The 22337-nt window shown below is 36.1% G+C and overlaps 1 protein-coding gene and 3 long non-coding RNA genes across 7 annotated transcripts in view; 2 read left to right on the top strand and 2 right to left on the bottom strand.

The window, feature by feature from the left end:
• LOC126915959 (unconventional myosin IC) overlaps window positions 1-22337 on the bottom strand; it is a 35489-nt gene that overhangs the window by 7489 nt on the left and 5663 nt on the right. The window contains exons 1-2 of one of the 3 annotated variants that reach the window (XM_050721220.1): window positions 4522-4621; window positions 1625-1651 (exon numbers count right to left, since the gene is read on the bottom strand). The exons of 1 other annotated variant lie outside the window; for it this stretch is intronic. In XM_050721220.1, the coding sequence (XP_050577177.1) occupies window positions 1625-1629 (5 nt within the window). In that variant the 5' untranslated portion in view covers window positions 1630-1651; window positions 4522-4621. Of the gene's footprint in view, window positions 1-1624; window positions 1652-4521; window positions 4622-19137; window positions 19917-22337 lie in introns of those variants that run through there. One more of the 3 variants, XM_050721221.1, reaches the window with a different exon arrangement.
• Window positions 4582-5637, top strand: LOC126916055 (uncharacterized). The gene is made up of 2 exons (XR_007710412.1): window positions 4582-4718; window positions 4801-5637. It is a non-coding gene; the product is annotated as an uncharacterized LOC126916055 (long non-coding RNA).
• LOC126916060 (uncharacterized) lies at window positions 16111-18179 on the bottom strand. The gene is made up of 2 exons (XR_007710417.1): window positions 17258-18179; window positions 16111-17021 (listed from the first exon to the last, which is right to left on the bottom strand). It is a non-coding gene; the product is annotated as an uncharacterized LOC126916060 (long non-coding RNA).
• Window positions 16581-20080, top strand: LOC126916044 (uncharacterized). 2 transcript variants are annotated; one of them, XR_007710398.1, is made up of 4 exons: window positions 16581-16803; window positions 18595-18716; window positions 18793-18878; window positions 19010-20080. It is a non-coding gene; the product is annotated as an uncharacterized LOC126916044 (long non-coding RNA). The 2 variants fall into 2 exon arrangements; XR_007710397.1 differs by having other exon boundaries at window positions 18793-20080.

Below are 22337 nucleotides of genomic sequence, written 5' to 3'. Positions count from 1 at the left end.
ATTGTTCGATCGCCGGGAAGGAAATCAACACCCTGAACTTCGATGGCGCTTCACGCGATCGGTGTCGATTTTCCGTGTGTGGTCGCATCGACCATCGACATGGATACGCACCATAGAAAAATAGTAAAACGAGATAGACCATCTCGTTTCTCTCCTTAAGCTTCCGAAATCTTCTAATCTCTATTTACTACTATTACTACTACTACTACACACACACACTGTCTCTCTCTCTCTCTGTCTGTCTGTTTGATCTCTTTATCTGTTTGCAAACTTTCTTGCAACTTAAAAAAGCTAAGAAAGTAAAAATCATGTTGATCTAAATTTTTTAATCTAACGAACGGATCTAACTTTCGTAATGAAATATTTGTTGCATCAAGAAAAGGAAAGAAAATTGTAATCAAATCAACTTATTGACTGACGATCTTTCTTCCTTGAAATTATTATATTAATTTTATTATTTTAATGTTATTAGTTTAATTGGAAATATATTTTTGATATATTACACGTATGTATCTTTGAATTTAAAGAAAAACTCTCATCTGGAGATGATCTCGCTTGATGATGAATGCAATGAAATGTGTATACATTTTTGTTCATTAATCTCCAGAATGGGAGAAACGTCACATAAAAAATGTATTGTCTATGATGAATAGCGATATAGTCATTAGGAGAATTGCAGATTGGTGATAAAGTTACTGATTAGATACCAAAGCAGTGTTGATAGACGGTAAGAGATCGATGAAAAGTTGTAACACAAGAAACTATGTAATTCCCATATTTCATTTAAATTATCACGAATAATAAATAATAACGAATAAATTATAACGAAATCAGTTTCAATTGAATCACTAAGTATAAGTAGAGGTTGCTTTAAAATTATGATTATGTAAGAAAGGAATAAAGATATTAGTCTTTCGATTATAATACTGTCACAAATTTTATGACTGTACTTACATTAACTTCTTGAGAAACTGTGTATCGCAAAATCAATAAACTATCAACGAATAATACACATAATTTACTATCTCTCACGGTTGAACATCTTCTCGTCTCACTTTCAGCCTTCAAGTAACAGACTAAAACGCTAGACTACCGAAAGATCCAGGTAGAAGACTATCAATCAGATACAAAGGAACAGCATGGGCCACTTTTACCCCACCCTTACGATTCAGGCTTGAATCAAACTTCGTTGCTTCGCATTGTGCAAAATAGGGTGTGTTCTGCCCTTCTACAAACTTTGCACAGTCACTATAGTAATTCATACGTCTACCTACGTGAGACACGGAATTTTATAAACCTTCTTCGTTGTTTATCCAAGATGAAACCCTAGCCGAATCATTGTTATATAACAATATATATGTAAAACTAACGTGTGACAATATAACAATAATGTATAATACTGTAAACTACTATAGCTCTCTCCCTGTCTCTCCCTCTCTTCCTCTTCCTCTCTCTCTCTCTCTCTCTCTCTCTCTCTCTCTCTCTCTCTCTCTCTCTCATAGTATAAAAAAAAGATAAAATGGACCATAAAGGATCAGAGATAGTAATTTTGCTATTAAGATAATAATTTATATATGTATATACTTCTTTTGTAAGAATAATGGAGGATTTTTATAGGACTCACCCCATGTTTTGTCAGCGTCCTTGTATCCTGTGCAACCAACAGACGAAACAGATTAACGAATTAAGTTACGACGGGTTATTGTAATTGCGTGAGGAGTAGCAGGAAGTACAGAACCAGAGCTGGTGCTCTCGCAACTGATGCTCGTTGTACTTCCCTGTGAAATCTAACGTTAGATCGCGCGATAAGATACGCGGCCTACGTGGAAATTCGATCTCGATTTCGCTCGATAATCTTCCGTGATCGATCGGTTACGATGTTTTCATTTAATTCCTGGTTGTTTCATTGGAAAAAAGAACCATCGGCTACAGATATTATAGGTATATTAACGAAGCGTAACATCCAAATTTTGCGATACAATTATCCATATTTAAAACTCCACCGATTCCACAGATATTTTAATCTTCGAAGGACATTCGCTTTAGGGAAATGACTGGATTGTATCACATCCTTCAGCCATAATTTATATCCCTTACTATCATATTTAATTTTCTTTTGTCTTGCGTGCGCACCTAAACATCGGCCATCAACTCCATAAATGTTTCAGGATGAACAACTTTCATTATATTCTAGTGTCATAATTAATATTATGGTCGTCGAGCATATCCAATTTTCTTCCTTATCTATAAGCATCTAAAAATTGGCCAATTCTAAAGATATTTTTATTCTCAATACTGTTACTTCAGGCAGATGAGCAAACTTCATTATACCATAATCCATATTTTAATTTGTATCATTATCCTATAGTTTCCAATTTATTTTTCCCTTGTACGAAGACAACGAAATTGCGTCATCGACAAGAAGAAACATCAGCCGAGATATCTTAAATAATCCAACGCAAAATTTTTATACATCGTTTCGATTAGACTCGGTGCTTGAAGCTTGAACGTATTCTCTCAGGAGGACTGGTATCGATTGTTCGATGAAACGAAACGAAACGAAACGAAACGTTACGCAAGCACAGCTTCGATTTTGTGTTCCAATTAACTCGAACCAATTAAAGTACAACGCTAAAGGAGAAGCTAATTGCTTCGAATTCCCGCGTGACACGTTTTCACGCGTATTCTTTCGAACGTGTTTCACATTTTCTTCCTAAAAGAGAAACTAAATACGAGTCGATGATTTGTTCAAAAGGAAATAGCCAATCGATGCAATTGGAAGAAAGAAGCTTCAAGGTCGATTATACATACGTGACCTGCTCGAAAACTGCACCGATTAATCAGCGTCTCGTTGCCATTCTATAAACGCGAAAGCTACAAATCGCGGTCATTGCCGTTCCGGATGCTTCTCAGAATACAGATTCTTTCGTCAGAGAGTACGATGGAAAAGTGTTTGAAAAGAGATCATTGAGAAAGTAATTACACGGAGCGGTTCGTTTCATTGTTAAAAGGAAAACCGTTCTCTGCAAAACGAACTTGGCACGAGTCTTTTTGTAATAACTCTCCTTTAAAAGATTATGATTTGAATTGGAAAAGAATATGAAAAAAAATAAAGCGAAAAGAATTCTACGTTAATAAGAAAGTTACGTTGAAAGATACTTCCTTCACGCCTGAATTATATAATATTAACAAAGAATTTCAAGATAATAAATATATCATTAGATAATATTCTTATTCTTACAAGGATAATAAAAAATGACGATATCTCTGGAAGATTAATCTTTCATAAGAAAAATCGCGCGATTAAAAATATCTTTCTACGATTAGAAATTGTTCCCAAAGTATATAAATAATATAAACATATAATCGAAATGGAACATCGTATATGAAACCAGATCGAATTATTGGAAACTCCATTAAGTTAATGGAAATAAAAATGAAAATGACGATGGCTTTATGGGACAATCACATTTTATTGAGCAAACAGCCTATCGCGAATTGCTTTCTTATCGACGTAAGATTAGCCGTTATCGAAAAATCGCAACGTTCGATCGAAAAAGATGATACTCGCCTGATTCGTGCATTCTATCTATATTTCTTTCTGTCTCGGCGCCAAGAAACTTTTGACGTATATTATTTATTCGCGTTTCTATGCGCAATAAAGACAATGATAAAATTGTTGAAATTAATCGTAAGAGGAGAATCATGAAAAAAGAAATCAATTAAAAATAAAATTTTCGTTCGCGACACCGAATCTCCATCATTCGATCCGTTCATTCGTTCACGATTATTTTTAGTCGCGAGATTTTCCTCGTGAAAAGTAGAAGAAAAAAATGCAAGAACGTCTAAAGAATTGGAAGCTCGTAGCCTCGATTTTTGAAACACGTCACCTGCACTCTTTTGTTCTTATCGAGCCTTGAATTGTTAATTGGACGTTACGTATTATCGACTTTTACAGGTAGGTTCCACTCTTAGAACCGAACGTTCTTGTTTTAAATACCGCGATAATGCAGCTCGGCTTTGGAAACTTTTCCAATTTCATACGATCCATAGTTTATATAAAGTTTGTTATTTCCATCGGGATTCGTAATCTTTCCTTTAAAAAAAAATCAGAGATATTTTTCCCGTAACGACGGAAATGCTCTATTTAACTTTTTAAATTTTACTATACACCGATCATTAAAACATTCACAATTTGCAAAAAAAGAAAATTCTCTCTTTCTATCAGCGATCTTTTCTTGTAAAAATCTTCGTAAGAAATATTTTTTTAACACGACTTTTTTTTTCAATTTCGATACACCAATCGTTAAACGATAACTTATCATTTCATTACTATTTTTCTCTATTAATTTTTCTTAAAGAAATCTCTGTCGAATTTGATTGCCTGCCGTCTCGTTTAATCGTCAGAATCGATGAATAACAATCGTCACGAGCGACCACTGAAGAAGATCAACGAGACACCAGATGTTTGAGCAACTCGCCACTTCTGGTTCCGTTATTTTTGGTTTTAAACGATCGTACAATTTACACACAGAGTTCACCGCGATTTACACGTTCACCGGGAAGATCGAGACACGCCGGAGGATCGGTTCACCAACGGTCGCTACTCAACAACGACTTAACAGTGTCCACCTTCGGTTTATCATCGGCTATACGCAACTTCTCCTACCTCCTCTCTACCGCTACATCATCCGCTACTGATACGCCAATAAATCCAGGTGAGATACAATGAAAAATACATTGGACACTCGAGTCCAGTCGTCCAATTTTTATTTTAAATCAAATTCCCCTGCTTTTCAGAATATAGTGTAGCGTTTAGAAAGTCCTTTAGTGAGCGAAGTATAAAAATATCGATTGACATTTGAATTTGAGAAAGAATTTGAGGAATCTTAGATTCACTTAGAGATAGAATGTAATATTTGCGAGTTTCACCAGGTTTCAAGTTATCACCAGGTATTGAATTTTTTAATGAAGTAATTGTATCGAAATTAAGAGAATTCGTCTGAATATAAAGAAACCATTGTATGTTAGTATCATTTTTAATAAAAATTCTTTTAGGAGGTAATTCATTAAAAAAAAGCACTCATCTGTTGCTACATACGAATGCTTATGAACTTTGGAAAATTTTATATCTTACTGTTATCTCTTGGAATCGAATTACTTTATGAAGAATTGTACTGGAGACAGAAGATTGTGGGAAATAATTATATATTAACTAATATCAGTTTTTTAATTACTTTCTGTAATAATTACATCGTTTTTACAGCGCTGAAAATTGCAGAAAACCCGTGAATAAGAAGAACGAAAGAAAAGAAGAAATACATTCTGTGTAACGCCAAAAACTTGTAATAGACATCAGGAGAGCAGTATGCGTATAATCTAATCTAATCTATTCGAATTTTTTGTAGACAATGAGTGCAATTGTAGCAGTATTTGCAACGACACAAATATGTTATCGTTCCTTCCTACTCGTTAACATCGTATTTATCCATCTATAATCTGCGTTTGTGTTAATTTAAAGGGACTTTGTGTTGCCATAGGGAATTTCCAAGGTGATAATAAGCAATGTGGCAAAGAAAATTAAAAAGGTCCTACGATCATTATCTGCGGTATTAAATTTCTTTTATTAAATCTCGATTCAACGTTCTTTGTTGAATTTTTACCTTGATTTCATGATTCCCGAATTTGTATCGTGGGACGAAACGTTGAAACAACTTTGGAGTAACTGTGGGAAAAAAAGAAAAAAGGAATCGATCCCCATGGAGGAATAATAATGGCTATTTAAGAGCAATCGCGACGGACGCCGCGCGAATACTGGGACAAACGAGTCTCGAGAAAAACCGATCGAATACAGCAGCTTCTGGTAAATGCGTTTCGTGACCTCGTTATCGATACGAAGTGTCAATCGATGACCGTTCCGGCTACGGTTTGCAAATTCTGATTCTTTTCTTCGCGTAAACAAGCTTATATTCCGATTGAACGTTACTTTCTCAACAATCGATGCGTTTTACCACTAACGAGAGAAACATAGTATACATTTTACATACATATTTGGTTTATGGAAAAGTTGTGATCGCCAGATCTTCTTCTATAAGAGCTTCTATAAAATTTACAAGTTTATTTAAAGATTAAGACAGATGACAGATAGTTGAACAGATAGGATTAAAACTATTCATCATTGAACATAACTAAAAGAATTAACAGACAAAATATGTTTACATCGAACTATATGTTATATATAAAATGCTTGATATCGAACTATAATCTATAAGAACAGTATTTATTCAAGTATAAAAAGATGACATAATATTGCTAGAAAGAAATTATCGGCTATTGATAATAAATTATTTTATGATAGAATGTATTCTGCATGGTGTATTTTATATGAGCGAAGTAATATTGTAGTAGTTTCAGTTAAAGAAATTGTTTTCTTCCCTTTAGAAGAACACAAGACCAGCAAAATTTTCCGATCAATTTAATAAACGCGTCTTATCAATTACGTTCTTTTTTTTTAACGCTTGAACCGATTTTCGTATCGAAAGTTTCGTATTTGTCTAACTAAAATTCTGCTTAAAATAAATAAAGTTTATATTGATAGATAAATATAGTATACGCTTAATTCGCAGATAAAAGTGAGTTAAAAGAGGCTGATTCGTTGCTCGCATCTAATCAATCTTTTTTGCTCGGTCAACGACTCGGGCTGAGCCCCATCACAATAACTCTATAAATCTCGGGACACTTTCCGAGAATCGGAAGTCATAATGCTGTCGTTTCCACTTCTGATATTGGATGGAACGTTGTGTACATACAAGTACACGGCTATTCGCGAGTTTTCTTTCGCTGCATCGGAAATGAGATGATTTAAATGGGATAGAAACATCTTAATGAAACTTCTGCTCGCTCTTTGTTGAGAAGATATTCGTCTTTTCTTGTGAAATGTTTTCTTCGAGCACGTGAATGGGAAAGTGTAGATAGGGTACATAAATAACTCGTAAATTATGGAAAAACAGTGGTACTTTAATTATTCTATTGTTAGAGCAGGAAACATTAAATATTAAAATTTCGTTTCTATCGAATATTTCCATGTTTCCACGTTATTCCAGATCAATCTTTTCTATTGGTTTTTTTTTTTTTTTTTTTTTTTTTTTAAGAAAACCATCTCCATCGATTTTATTTTTAAATTGAAGTATTTTTCACAGATTTGAATTTAAAGTTAACTATACAAACTTTGGCGTCATTTGACGTTAAAAAATGACGTTAAAAAATAAAAAATAAGAGTCTTACAGATCTGCTTTTGATAATGTGTAATAATAAAAGAATATATCCATCTAGGGAAAATGGAAATATTGAGATTTCGAGCCGCTTGGAAAACATACCATGAACATTTAAACAAAATTTACGTTCCAGAAACATGTAGTTGTTTAAAATACGAAGCTTTACGAGCAAAATGGTTGGAACTGCAGGCTCACGCGGCTTCCAGTACGAGTGGATCGCTGAAAAAGCTCGATCGATTCGCAGCCAAGGCCCGAACGAATGATATAAATACACCAAGACGGGCGAGTTGTAAAAATCACCGTTCGACGTCTCGACCCGCAGCTTGATTAACGTGATACCTATTTTCGAGAGCTGTGATTTATAGCGACACTCTTTTGCATTTCTCCGACGTGGGTTCTGCTATGTTTCACAGATTGTATTCTAAAAACCAGGGGTAGCTGAGAAAAGACTGTATCGTGCCGGATCTTTCTGGAGAACAAGATCATAATGGCTGGATCATATCTATTCTGGAATGGGCTGCGCTTTCGCAATACGTATCTCAGGAATGCTTTGTCTATACTTGTTTCTTTTTACATTTTCTCAAAGAACAGTTTTCTAAACACGATATTCAATTACAGTGTCGCTTCGCTATTTTCTTTTCTTTTTAACGAAGAATATCCTTTATTATATCACGAAGGTTATTTACCGCTTTCATTATTACAATTTTCACCATCTGTATGCAATAAATATATTTAGATCGGTAGTACTATCGTTAAGACGAAGTTGTCACAGAATCTGTGTTCTATGAACTTAATAGGATTAAAAAAAATAGGATTGAAGCAACATTCGATCACGGTCAATAAGAATTGCTTCTCCCCGAAAGGGGAATCGAACTGAGTCACTGTCTCGGTCGTGACCTTTAGCCCGATGACTAATTTCTCGGCTGATCTTATGCTAAATCACCGCAGATACGTGCGATCGACTGACAGGCGTACGAACAATCGCGTTGTGAAGGCGGTTTCCATTGTTCCATCTAGTCATGCACGATGCCGTCATACTTGAAGAAATCTTAAGAGAGTAACACGAGCCATCCTCGACTATTCTCTTCTATGCGTAAAAAAATATCCTCTTTCTCTCCAAAGACCGATTAAACATCGTTCGATTAATCACCTTGCGTCACTTTCTATCGAATTTCTATCTAATTCTATCGAAATACGAACGTATGTATATAGGAGACCTACTAATTATTTAAATCGACTTTCTACTGTTAGAGACGATCAGATTAATTAACTTGTGCTTGCAGTTTCGTTACGCAAACACCAACATGGTGATAAAAAAAAAAAAAAATGCAATACAACCTGCGGGTAGCTAAATACGTGCTGTACCTATCGACCTTTCAAGCTAATGCATTAGCTGGAACCTGCTCCACTCTTTTTGCATTGCACTTGTGAAACATCTAAATCTGTCAGTTCACTGAAAAAAATGCAGTGTGGCGAATAATAGTATATACTGGTATACAGCAGTTTTTATAGTAAAATCTTAAGTAAATTTATAAAAAATATAGTTGTGTATTTAACCAGTTTGCAAACTACAAATTTCGAGTCTCCAATTTAAGATATATCATAATTTATTATCGTTAAGCAGCTATGTAATGAAGATAAGTAACAGAAGATAGATGATAAATTGCGTGTATTTTTAGGAAAACGTAAGATTATAATTGCTGCAAAATTAGAACCGTTCTACGCCAATAAAAACTGATCTACAGTCAGTAGATATGTAACAATTTCTCTAAATTTCAACCGCATAGATAAATATGTTTTATTAATTAGACACTGCATATCCTCCTACAGCTTGGAAATTATTCTGTAAACAGAGAATTAGAAGCGAAAGCGAGTGCCGATCTTGCCGGAGGCAATTGTTGATTCCAATTACAAAACCGTTGAAACCTGTTCTTCTAAACCAAACAATTTCTGTTTCCTCTAGCTGAAAGTTAAAAGACGACCATGTAACTCTTTCACGTTCTAGTTTCAGTTTCAATGTGCGTTTCGCTCACGTGGAGAATTAAAAGCAAAAGCAGGTTTCGGAGCGCGCTGGAGGCAATTTTCCGCTGTCTTCGACACGCGATTCGATCGGTCACAGCTTCTGACGTGTACGACACGCAGGTTCCACTATAAACGAGCCGTTTATTGTCGCGTTTTTCATCCGGAGAAATGGGGTCGCGTTCGTTCACCGGGAAACCGCGTAACCTCCACGATGAGTCAAAGGAAAAAGGGCTTCCGAGGCCTCGAGGTACTCGTCCGCGTTCACCTTCGCGCGATTCGCTGTGAAAGGTTGTTCGCCGCTTTAACGAGAGGCCGACTAACATCTTCTGACGCATCCACCGAAAATATTCACCGTATAAACAGTATTTCGTTTAATTCTCTGCTTTTCTCGACTAATACGGAATCGAAGATTGATTTGATCGTGTTAAGCGTCTATGTTGCACTAGTTAAAACGATTTGACGATGTATTGTTAAAATAATAAAACAATAAAACAACATTAAAAAGATTTATCTATGACCTTGTTATGAAAAAATAAGGTAGATTTGTTGAATCTAGAATTACGTTGTTTTTACATGAAGTTTGAACTTCGAGCAAATAATGAAAAGTAACGTAGAATAGATTATAGATAAAAAAAGAAAATAAAGAAAGTAAAGAGCCGCGTGTTTTTATTCTACCCTCCATATCTTTTCTTTTCTTTCTTTTCGTTTTATCCTTCGATCTCTCCTTTACTAGTTTCCTTACTATTGAAACTTTTATAACGTTTTCGCACGATTTCAAGTACTTATTTAAACAAAAAAAATATGGGATGCTCCTGAGGAAGTTCGATGAATGAAAAGAAGAGGGTATGCAAATTCTTGACCTCGCTTGCTTTATTCTGAAACGGTAGTTATGCCCAGCGGGGTCATGCTCAAGACCTGTACCTGCACAAAAAAGATCACGAGCGCACTGATGAGTATAATAAAGAAATTACCCATTTCCGGAAACCGGTTAGCCTTTTGTCGGCTGCTTGGTTTGGCAAAGAAGAAATACGGGTTTTCACTGGATCGCCTGGAATCGTTGGCTACGTCTTTCCATTTTCTAAAACTATCCAACAGTAGCGTACACCGCTCGTAAATTCACTTCTCCCGATGATAATTTACAACTTTCCTTTGACGTAGAAGCCTCTTTACCTTGCACCTCGATGAAATTTTCATCGAAAATAAAAATCCATCACCGCAAATAGAGGCAAAAACTCCACTAGAAAGTTCGTATGTAAGTACTCTCGAGTGTTTCTAAATTTAAAATTTATTCCAACAACTTTTAGTCTCTGGATATTTTACGTGTTTTTGCTTCTTCTATTTATTCCCTGCATTTTTGCCTTAAATTCCCCGAATTAAATTATATCAATTAAATAAATTAATTGTATAAATTAAATTAATAGAATACAGGAATATCTACAGTCAAGTAATTATAAATTAATATTTAACACAGACGACACGGTCATAGTCGGCCGTCATACTATTAACATACCATTTACGATAGATCATCGACAGACTTATTATTCTAAAACTTAATCCATAAAACACGAAATAGGCCAACAGTCTATTAATAATCACAAAACAGACCTGCGATAGGTCGCGTAACAGAATCTCTTTATATTCAAATGTAATTTTGCATTCGAGTTGGCGCGTGGCGCGTTTTCGATCGTGCCCATAGGAACTTCCGGTTGCGTCCATTATTGTACCCGCAACGCATGGTAAACGTTGTACCTCTTATCTCGCGATAAAAGGAAGGCACGAGTCCCGCATCGTGGTCGACGCGCGCGACACTTCCGGTCCTTGTTCCTTTGCCTTTCCCCCTTGAGTACTGTTAGAGACACCTGAGAAGTTTCACGCGACTGCGCGCATGCAAGTCCGAAACGAAATCGTTTAAGACTTTCACGCTTGAGGAACAATCGGTGGGGATCAGAAACGGTAAAAGTTGGTGGGTCGCGCGAGCCACTTAATTGCACGCGAGAACATCTCCAATTAAAAGCTTTAATTAATTTTCCAACCCTTCGTCGGAATAATTCTCTTGTGGTCGTTTATATGGCGGCATAACGAATTTTTCATTCTTCTCGCGTTAAATTTGTTGCAAATATATCGCTACAATATTAATCTCATACAGGGTGAACCACGAAACGTGATCAGCTTAAATTATTCTGGTGAACTTTCAGGGTCACTTTCAGGTTTCAGTTTAAAAAAAAAAAAAAAAGGGGGGATAGAGAAAACCTGTAATATTTTCACACCTATTTTTTAACGGATATTTAGACGAATACGGCAAATACCATAACATATTATTTTTTTCCATTTGAACCAAAGAAACATTAAAAAAATATCATTTACGTATCCGGATCTTCTGTTCATCCTTTAGGTCAAGGATTGATTAAGATAAAGCAGATGTTCCATCGAGGAATCTTTTATTCTGCAAAAGGGAACGTGATATGAAATTTAAAAAGTAGCTAAATAAGGTCTAGCATAATTTACATGGCGCGAATGATTATCGCGGGTCCCCTTTCAGGGTACGTACGCTTGCATCAGCTGAAACTTGTTCTTCATTGTCATTACGTCATTGGAGACGCATGAATATGACAGTTTATTATAGGAATGAATAACTGGGTTTTACGGCGCGAACAGGGCCGGCCGAAACGTACGAGCGCCTCGGGCAAATTGATGATTTGGCGCCTGTATAAGCCAAGGCGTAAATAATCGACTGTGGAAAGCTGAGTTAACGCGATATTTATGGTTTGTTTGGCAGGCTCGTTTTGCTCTTTTGCATAAAATCGCATTTAACTTTGCAATTGGCATGCACAGTCGTCTGCCAAGGGGTCTGAAATATCGTCACTGTTTCTTATTTTAATAATTTCGCGGTTTTATTAATTGTCGTTCTTTTTAAACTTCTTTATAAATAGTAAAATTCTAAATGAGAACTGCAGATTTAAGGAAAGACTATCGAAGAATAATAATTTGGTTGAAGAAAAGATAATATAACACAGGAACGTTTAATGAACAAATTAAAAATGAATCGTCGATGGGATAAAGAACGGTCCAAGTATTTTCACCTCTAATAAGGTGGTAACAATAGCAACAGGTGGTAACAATTGCCCAATGACAACTTACACCAACCACTACGATACAATTTGCAAGCGAAACATTAATATTTGCAGATTTATTTTTCTGTCAGACAGGTCACAGGTTTAAAGAACTTTCATAAGCAGCCAGGGATAACGATGTACTTACATACAATAATGTAGTATCGTGTTACACGATGTGGCCATGAATAAGCAAGGACTTCGATTTTGTACTCTTTTAACAGAATGGTAGGAAGTCAACGACTTGAGTTACAAACTACCAAGACGACCATGCGTTGCACGATACACACTGGGTGTCCATTAAGAACATTAGCTACACCTTGCATAGGCCGGACACGAAGAAACATGTCATCGAACCATTGATGGGAAGAGTTCATTGTTGACAATTGACTTTAATAAATGTTCCGTGTTCTAAGAATCATTTAAGGTATGTACTTCACGAAAAAAGAAAGTCTGCAGTTTCTCCTGAGTGCACCAGAGAAACGTATCTCCATTCGATAGAGGCTTAAACATGTGAACCTCATTAAACCAGAACTCCCAGCTACTCAACCTCTTGGTAGACAAGTTCGCTGCCATTCAACTCTATGCAGCTATACGTATACACCTACTCATCTCTAACGCTAGACAGTGAATCAAGCAAGTTTTTTCCTTAAGATATCCTTATAGTAAACGTTATATTTCGACTTTAATAATTTTTTTACGGAATTACGAAGTTCTGTGATCAGGTCACATTTGTTCGATAACTTCATTCACACATATGATACTAATAATATTTCTAAATAATTAAAATAAGGAAAGAAGACGATACTAGTTACAGGAACTCGAAGAAATTTCAGATGATTGGTACAAATTTCGATAAGAGCATTACAAAAGGCAGAAATAAGAAAATACTAATCAGAACTTATATCTGACTCAGAGTTCGAGGAATATTGGTCTGAAACATAGAACTAGCGCTAAGAATGGCCCACTAAATATTACTGTTTATTAGTATAACGAATAATTAACACTTAAAAATTTATCAATAAGAACAATACCAAGTATTTCGTTAGTGTTAATGAAATGTAAAAATGTTTTGTATAACGCACGTAATTGGTCAAATACTTTCGCGAGCCACTACATCGTACTCACCTATAACTCTACTATTCTGAAACTCATTCGCACAATCAGTATTATGTATATATATAGACCGTTTTGCCAGTGGAAGTGGCAATTTAATTTGCAACAAACGTCGATGGAGCGGTGTCTGGCGAGGCAGATTTAAAGCGTTGCACGAGCGAAGCCCGCGGAGGCGTAATCTTACTTTTCTTCTCCGAATCTTCTCCGAAAAACCGGTTGGCCGGTTCTGATTCAGACCGACCTTGAGTCAGTCAGCTTCAAGCCTGAAGTTCAGGGTTTTCAAGGTGCTCTCTCTGTCGCGAGCCTTTAATAAGCTCCGCGAGGACACGGAGCAGAAACGTCGGCGAAGAGGCAGAAAGAGAAGGAACAAAGTATGACGTCCGGGGGACGTGAGAATACCATGTGTAATAATAAACCGAACTCCGGCTGTATGACGCTCAGAAGCGGCCAGTGAAACGGTGGACGAGCAAACGAAGACAATAAAAAGAATGGAAAAAAGGACGATTCGAGGGGAAGCAAGCAGTCGATCCACCGAAAATAAGCGACCATCTATTTTCGTACCGGCTTTCGTACGTGATGCGTCGTAGGAAAAACACTGGATGCCCATGAATTCTCGCATAAATCTATCGCTAGGAACCTCTTCGAGCTGCCATAGAATCGGATAAATTGGAAAATTGATAGAACAAGGTGTAAATTTTCACGAATCTCTTTCTATTTTCGTCCGTCTGAAGCTTCCAACGATCAGTTATGGGAAATTGAAAGATGCAAACATGCATAGAACACTATGCAGTAGTACATAAAGTACAGCAGTGAAACAGATCTCTGTCTAGATCCTACTTTTTTTTTGTTACATTCATAAAAATAGAAATTTACTGAAATATTCGCAGCCTATGAAATTGATTCTTTGGTTAGAACGTAGTAAATGATCGTATTAAACATATTTTTAACGCTCGAGCATTAGACAAGAAATATCGTTTTCTTTTTACGATTTATGTCATTTCTATTAGAGCTCAAGGATCTCAACAATAGTCAACACAAATAAATCCAGTCTGGTGATAATTTTTCTGGCCTAGAACATAAATTTGTTATTTTCACTGTGTGATACACAGCACTGCAGTTTTACGACCGATCACAATTACTTGATATATTTTTTATGGCTACCGGAATCGTATACTGCGTTTCTATCCAATTTAGAGTTCCAATCTGATATTCCATTCCCATTATTCTTGCCGCTATTCAAGAAACAATTGCATGAGTGTTTGGAACAATAATTGTATACTTTAAAGAAAGCTTGCGTAATTTACGGGTCAGGAAAAGAAAAAAGATAGTTTCAGAGTCCGGTATTTGCATAAAGGAGCCGAACTGGATTACGCGGAATTTAGAAAGCGCGCCGGAAAAGCAGAACACCAATTATCCTCCACATCCTCGGATATTCGGTAAACGTTTCAAGTTTCTAGTAGCATACAACAATTAATGTTGCAAAATAGGGGAGCATTAAGCTTAAGATACTGCATACTAGCCTTTAATTATAGCTCATTTTATATCCACCTATTTTATATTGAATCATTGTACATAAATCTGTTATTTCACTCATATATGTTTTATGATATAAAATAAGATAAAATTTGTTCGAGTTAACCAATAAATCTAACTATATATATATATGCATATATATATATTATGTGTTCTATTAAGTGACTGACAGTACAAGTGCAGACAGATATTAATCACAGGTTTGATTAACGTAAAACTAATCCGGTAGCAATTTCTATCGCTATTCACCACTAGCGTCACAAACTTTTATTTTAACGCACAGTTCGTGGAACTGGTTTTACGTCGAAGCGAGGGAAAAGGAACAAAACCGAAGTTGATAGATAACGAAAAGTGGTTTGAAAAATACAGAACACACGGTTACACCGGTTACGTGGCGTTCGCGATAAAAATCGTTTTAAGGAACTACATCGTTACGTAACTTCACTATCTCTAACTCAGTTCCCGAACTTACAGCCCAACACCGGATATTCACAAACCGTAAAGTACTGCTGCGTTCGCCGAGTTAGACGAAACATTTCGTTATCCGATCGCATAACGAGACTTAGACGAGGTCATTTCTGCACTGATAAATGTCAGATTTGTAATATTCCAAGATAGCTGTATGTTATAGGTTCCATTGATAGCAGTGAGTGAAATTTGTTGAATTTTGATATCTATGGTGGAAAAGCAGATACAAGTATGAATTAGAGAAAATGATAAATTGTGCAGGTACCTACCTATATGACTAATCTAAGATGGAAATTATAAGTACGAACTGTTGCTGATGACTTGTAAAAAAAATATCCAATGGCTGCTGAGTCAGCTGTATATGGTAATAGGAATGCGCTAAAACGGTGACTTCAGCACCACGATTGACAATTTTTGGTCGATCGGTTTGCTATAATGCTGGAGAATTCAATTCGACACACTTACTAAATTAATTCAGATATGCCTCAGTTCTTTTTATATTTCTTTATATTTCTTTATATATCTTTTTATATTTCTTTATATTAATGATAATAATAATAATAATAATAATAGAATACACAACATAATTATGTTTAAAGAAACATCTAAGTCTTTATTAACAAAACAGCGTGTTGGCAATAAATTTCCATGGTATTTTCCTTTTATCTCAACTAATATCTAACTTTTTGTTAACGAAATAGTGTGATGGTAAAAAGCTTCTATAATATACTTCTCTTTTATCGCGATGGACATAAATAACTTTTCTTTATTCGGTATATGAAATGTTCCATAGCAACTGTCAAACATACTGCAAGCACCGAACAAGTTGTTCGAGGAAAAAACGTACGTCCAGACATGACTAATAGACCTGGCTGAGTCGCGCATGTTGCCCCCATAAAAATAGCTACGCAACCTTTATCGTGACTCATCGTATTTAATTGTGTTATCTTGTCTTTAACCTATGACCAAACTATAAACAAATATTTTGAAGAACAAACGGACAAGGTGAAGTTTTCCTCTTATAATCGTTTGTCTCCTTCCAGAATGGTAACCATAATGGGACATGAGGTTAAAGTTGCTTGCGGCGTGTTCCATGATGTTTTATGTACGTGAAATCGTGTGATAGTTAATGTATTTGGAAGTTAAGATATTCAATTTCAAGGTTCATAGTGACAAGAGGTCATGTATCTACTTAAATCAATCGATAAACCAAGGATTTACCTTATTAGTTGGGAGATCAACCTATTAGAGACTAATGGACCAAGAAGCAATAAAATATGGTATCCCTCTTCTCGATTATTTATACTTTTTCCAGGCGTCGTGCGTGTTTCGAGGTTAAGAGTCTTTGTCTAAACAATAACCTATAATCTTCGTCCCCTATATACCCTTAAACGAAGCTAAAAAACGTGGAAGATTCGCTCCATGTTATAGAATGTTCCTCGGCCCGACAGAGAAACAATGCACCGCTTTTTTCTCCGGTTTCTTCCTCCGATGTTTCCTAGAAAGATAGTTGACTAGCACGTTCGTGAAATCGCGGAGATATCTTAAAATCTTCTACGTGCCGTTTGTGCAAAATTTCCAATCTGTATGATTCGAAAATCAACAAGTAGTTTACTATTTGATTACATGTATGCTTTATGGCTTAGGTATTTAGGTAACAATAACAAAATGACTCAAATTTAACACAAATGGTATTTTCAAAAGTTATACAAAATTTAAGGAACAGAACTATACGTTGGAAGATATTGATGCCATGATTGAGGATCGATCTTCAAACTTAATACGAGTGAGATTTTCAACAGATAAAAAGATACGTTAGGAATCAAATTAATAAGTTGGGAAACACTGACATTATGATTCATCGATAATAATCTTTTATCGAAGAAATTCGACTTGACGGTATTGGATAAGTATTATCTCAACGGGTATAATAGTTTGACGTCACCGTCCATTGCAACGAGTAAGTGGCAGACTATCGAATATCGAGCGTTATCGATACCCGATCATACCGACCGATTCAGAATTGGTAGATCATCTTATAAGTTCGAACCTTCATTTTTTTCCTCGATCTATGTTTTTCTTATCTAGTTCATGATTTTAATTGTTTGATATTGTGTACTCGTGATATTTGCGACATTTGTCGTTACGGCTAAAACGTTTATTTGGATAAAAGATAAGTGATAAGAACTGATAGAAAAAGCTCGTAAGTCACCGTTGTTATTAAGGCGATTTTCGTTAAAACGACGGAAACAGATAGCTAAAAAATGTCGGGTTGAAACATTTTTCTTGACGAAGCATAATTCATTTCTCTTGTTATCCTTTTTTTTTTTGCTAACCTATAATACAAGGACAGTTTAAAACTAACCTTGGTTGACCAATGACATCTTTATCAAAGCAGTTAAACCGTTAACTATACGTCGATCCAAACAACGATTTAGCGGGTTCTTCGAACGTCGCCTTAATAAATTCGCTTGACCCTTTTACCCAACTTCCACTTGCACGTGGTCAATTATAGTTCGCTATAAATCCTATTCTAAATATATATCAATATTTAAACGCTTTGGCTTTGAAAACGTTAAAGAAGTCACGCGTCGATGTTGTTTGTTTCACTTGAAATATATATGGCACAAATTGAAATAAAATTCTAGTAGAGAACAGGGATAAGAAGGAGTAAATTGTAACGAACATGATATGATGCAACAGGCATTTGTTGCATATAGATACGCTAGAATATATGCAGAATAGTAGAATGTAGTAATCATCCATCAATCAATATTATATAAATTAAAATTTGTTTAAATTTCAAAACAACAATTTGAATTTGTAAGTAACAGATGAAAACATTATCCTGAAATTACTTTGTTCTGGAATATGATTAACTTAAGAATGTTGCAAGTGTGGATTACGAGGTAAATTATACACGAAAACCGTGTCACGTACTTGATTTATGAGAAAAAAGTATCCTCGACTCAATGTGACAGACCACCTCACGATGCATCTGCTGCAATCCGTGCATCACCTAATAAAAGCACGAGATGTTCGCGATTTCATTTCAGTGACTCACGTTCCAGATGTCAATGACATAAAACGCAGCTTGCGCGCCTCCCGCTTTGTGTGTATTTTCAACAAAAACTAATCGAATAGGTATCGTATCGCATCATTTGCAACTTTGTATCCATCTTTTACTAAACTTGTAAGTAAACAAAAAGCAAAATACTTTTCACATAAAAATACGTTATCACATGGATAAAAGTCAAATTTTTATGCAGTCTATGCACATTTTTCGAATAAAAAGGATGCAAGGGAAGCTAACCTTAATATGGACTGTATTCCCCACTCATTTTTTGAACTATTCGTAAGTGAAGATACTTTTGTGTTATTTATGGTTTCTGTTAAATCATTAACATAGAAAAGTCAAGTGCTCTTTACTAATAAATTCAGATCTACTGGAAGTGGCCATCATCTTAACAATATTGCTTTTTTCAGCTATCTAAACACTGTTAGTTACCTTTATGGCTGGGCACATTTAACTCTCCAATACGTTATAAGTTATAATACAGTTTCCAAACGTTAACAGAACCACGTATAGTATCGAGGAGTTAAATTAAACTTACGTTCCAGCTGATCAGCTTGTCATAAATGTCACACAGAGTTCATCCACGAAACTTGTCACATCACAGTTACGATCACAAGAAGCGCCAACGTCAGAACAAAGACGTCCTCTTTCGAAACTGTAGATCCGCGCGGTTCGATACGTTTAAAGCGATTCCACGAGACTTTTACTTTTATTTATCACGGACGAGAGTACATACACGAGACTGGACTATCGGTTCGTACACCTGGATGACACCTGGAAAACTTGTTCCTCCGAAGAAAGCCACCGCCGATCTCTCAGGGTGCCTTTTGTGCCCACCTCGAACATAAAACTTATGTGGATCTTATGTGCACACGCCACGGTGTAACACACGAAACTGCCGGCTTAAAGGAACTCTCTGTGCCGTAGAAAGAAGGTGGTGGAGGAAAAGAGGAAGACGTTTGAAGGCACAACAGAGAAGGAGAAACAGCCCATTCCCTCCGTGTGTTCCGCGTGGTCGTGTTTGTATGTGTCGATACGTGCGTATACGTACGAATGTATATGTTATGTGTGTGAACGTTTGAGTATTCGGCTGACGATGCACAAATGTTAGTGTATGAGAAAATACGTATTTTTTGGAAAATTTGTTATATTACAAAGAAATCAGAGATATTAAGTTCCCGCGTTAAACTAGAGGGCACTGCTTTTGGGTCCGTTTCGAAAGCGTGATGGAATTAGAAACGTCTCGAAAGAGTCTATATGGGATTGCTAGTATGCCACGCACGTTCGAGGTTATGTATAGACGATCACGATTATTGGTCTTCTTAGGAAATACATACTATGATTGTGATCTATCCATATATAAAACTTATCTGTCGAACATTATGACTCTTTTTTCTTCCAAATCATGGAAGCATATGTAATCAAATTTTATCGAAATAGTTTGTCAAGATTATTATTAAAATATACAATTTTATTTTGTATTATTTTTGTATTAAATGTCGAATGATTTTTTTGGTTACGATTAAGGAGACAAGTTTTATAAGAAAGATTTGCATAGTTTCAAAAATATACAGTTATTGCTCGATCCGCTGGTCTCGGCGATGTTTGTAATTAATTTAAATTACTATCTGTGCGAGCGTCGTTTAAGTCGCCGATCGATATCTAGCGGTTGGCGAAAAAAGGAAAAGCGAAACATAAGTACACAAATATATAGTACACAAAGAAAGCGTTTCAGGGAGTAATCTAAATGAATGGAAAGGCGCGCACGCATTTCCTTTCGTCTCGAATAAAACGTTACTCCCTAACGACCTAAGTATACTTCCTGTATAATTAAGTGTACTCAACTTTGTTACGCTTCCGGGAATTCGTTGAACTTAGCAAATTCAATATTAGATAAATAGCTGCTTATACCGAGGCTAATTAAACAAACGCGGCAAAACGAGGTGTAAACGAAAAATATTATTAAGATTAACTTATTTCTAATTGCAAGGAACAACAGGGAAAGATAATAACGGAATGGTTGTAGTAGAAAAATATCGATAATCGAAGCAATTACAGGGTGCTATTTTAAGCCGCATGTGTCTGCACAATTGGTATCTGATTAAAATTAAACGAGATCAAGCGTGGTACAGAAGTTGCAAGTGTTTGCAACCCCTTAATGATTGCTGCAGCGGTGATCGGCCGGGAAACTGCAACTATTAGGAAGCCAAAATGTGCATCGCCCTTTTATGCTATAATTCACTTATAGTCCACTCTTCCGCGTTTGTATACATGTACTTGAATATAAAGCCAGTTTTTCTGTAATCATTTGAACATTGTTAAACATTGGACTTATTTGGTAATACGGAAATTTAGCAGTATTTTTTGAAAATTGTACTTGCTTACTTCGTTGCCAAATGAACGTGTAAGTATAGTCACGAAACAGACCTATATTCGAATGTCTTTATAGGAAACATCGATTAAGGACTAATGGTCAATTAAATCTCCGTTAGTTGACGATTATATTTTAAAATAATTATTTATTTATGAAGAGTATGTGACTGGCGTCGCGACCCCTCACGCTAAACCGGTATTAAGGCTGCACGCGTGCAAGCATCGTCTGCACTCGGCTTAATGTCAGCCAAGCAAGTTGGCACGAAGTACGATAAATGCCACTTTCGCCCTGGAATAACCTATAGCTCTCGGGTATCCTCTACTTTGCAATGATAATTCGCACCTTCGAATGATAAATCCTCCTATCCTTTACTCTTGATTATTTCCAAAGAGATGCATCTCCTTTGCACGAAATTATTTTAACGTTATGCAAATGCTTTCTCTCGTCAGTTTATGTTAAGAACATGTTGTTCGCCCTGTCAAGCCACGACAGTACTTTGCTTGCTAATAATTGGTGAAATAGTTAGATAAGCATCCATCATAATGAATTTGAAAAATTGCTTGCATCATCGTTTATGTAATTTATTAGCTGTAAATACTGATATACATAATATAGAATCTAATATTATGATCTCGTTGTTTACGTATAGGCAACGATCAACCCACTTCCTGTTCGTTTCGAATTGTCAGTGACTCTCGAGCCCGAAGGTACGCAGGCAAAAAGTACTTCGCAGATACCCGGCTTTCCATCATTAATCTCGTGACAAGCGTGGCCAACAGGAATCTCGTAACAAGACAAAATAACTCAATATCCGCGTTTCTCTACTTTCCTCGCAACTTATAAATAATATTTTTAGAGCAATTTGAACCAGACCCTGTGGCATACTCAAAATTCATTAGTATTACACCGATGATTCATACTTGTCTACAGACAGCCTCAAAGAAGATCATGGTTCCCGTTTCAGTGCATCTAAATGCAAGGAACAAGACGATTATCATTCCACGTGTGTTCCATCTGGTCTTACGATAAATACCGCTATGCTAGTTCTGTAACCGTTAGCCAGTGTTTGAAACACGACCATGATTGACACAATTATTAATTACACTCGGCGAAAAGAGTAAACGAGTAAATACTCCTAACTATTTTCACATCTTCTTTTGACATTTCTTTTCTCTCATTTGACGGTTGTAAGGAACGAGGCAACGAACCGAGAAGACGAACAACGTTTCAGAGTCGACGGCACGGTAAAGCCGATAAAAAAACTCTCGAGCTACGCGGCCAAGGATGAAGATGCCCGGTGCAAAAATACCGACGGCAAAACGAGGGTTGCTGTAAGCGCAAGAATTTTTCGAGAGCGTTTTCTT

This window comes from Bombus affinis, chromosome 5 (assembly GCF_024516045.1).
Source record: "Bombus affinis isolate iyBomAffi1 chromosome 5, iyBomAffi1.2, whole genome shotgun sequence".
NCBI classification, from domain to species: domain Eukaryota; kingdom Metazoa; phylum Arthropoda; class Insecta; order Hymenoptera; family Apidae; genus Bombus; species Bombus affinis.
Note: the sequence above shows the minus strand (reverse complement) of the source record. Positions and strands in the feature narration are given on the sequence as shown.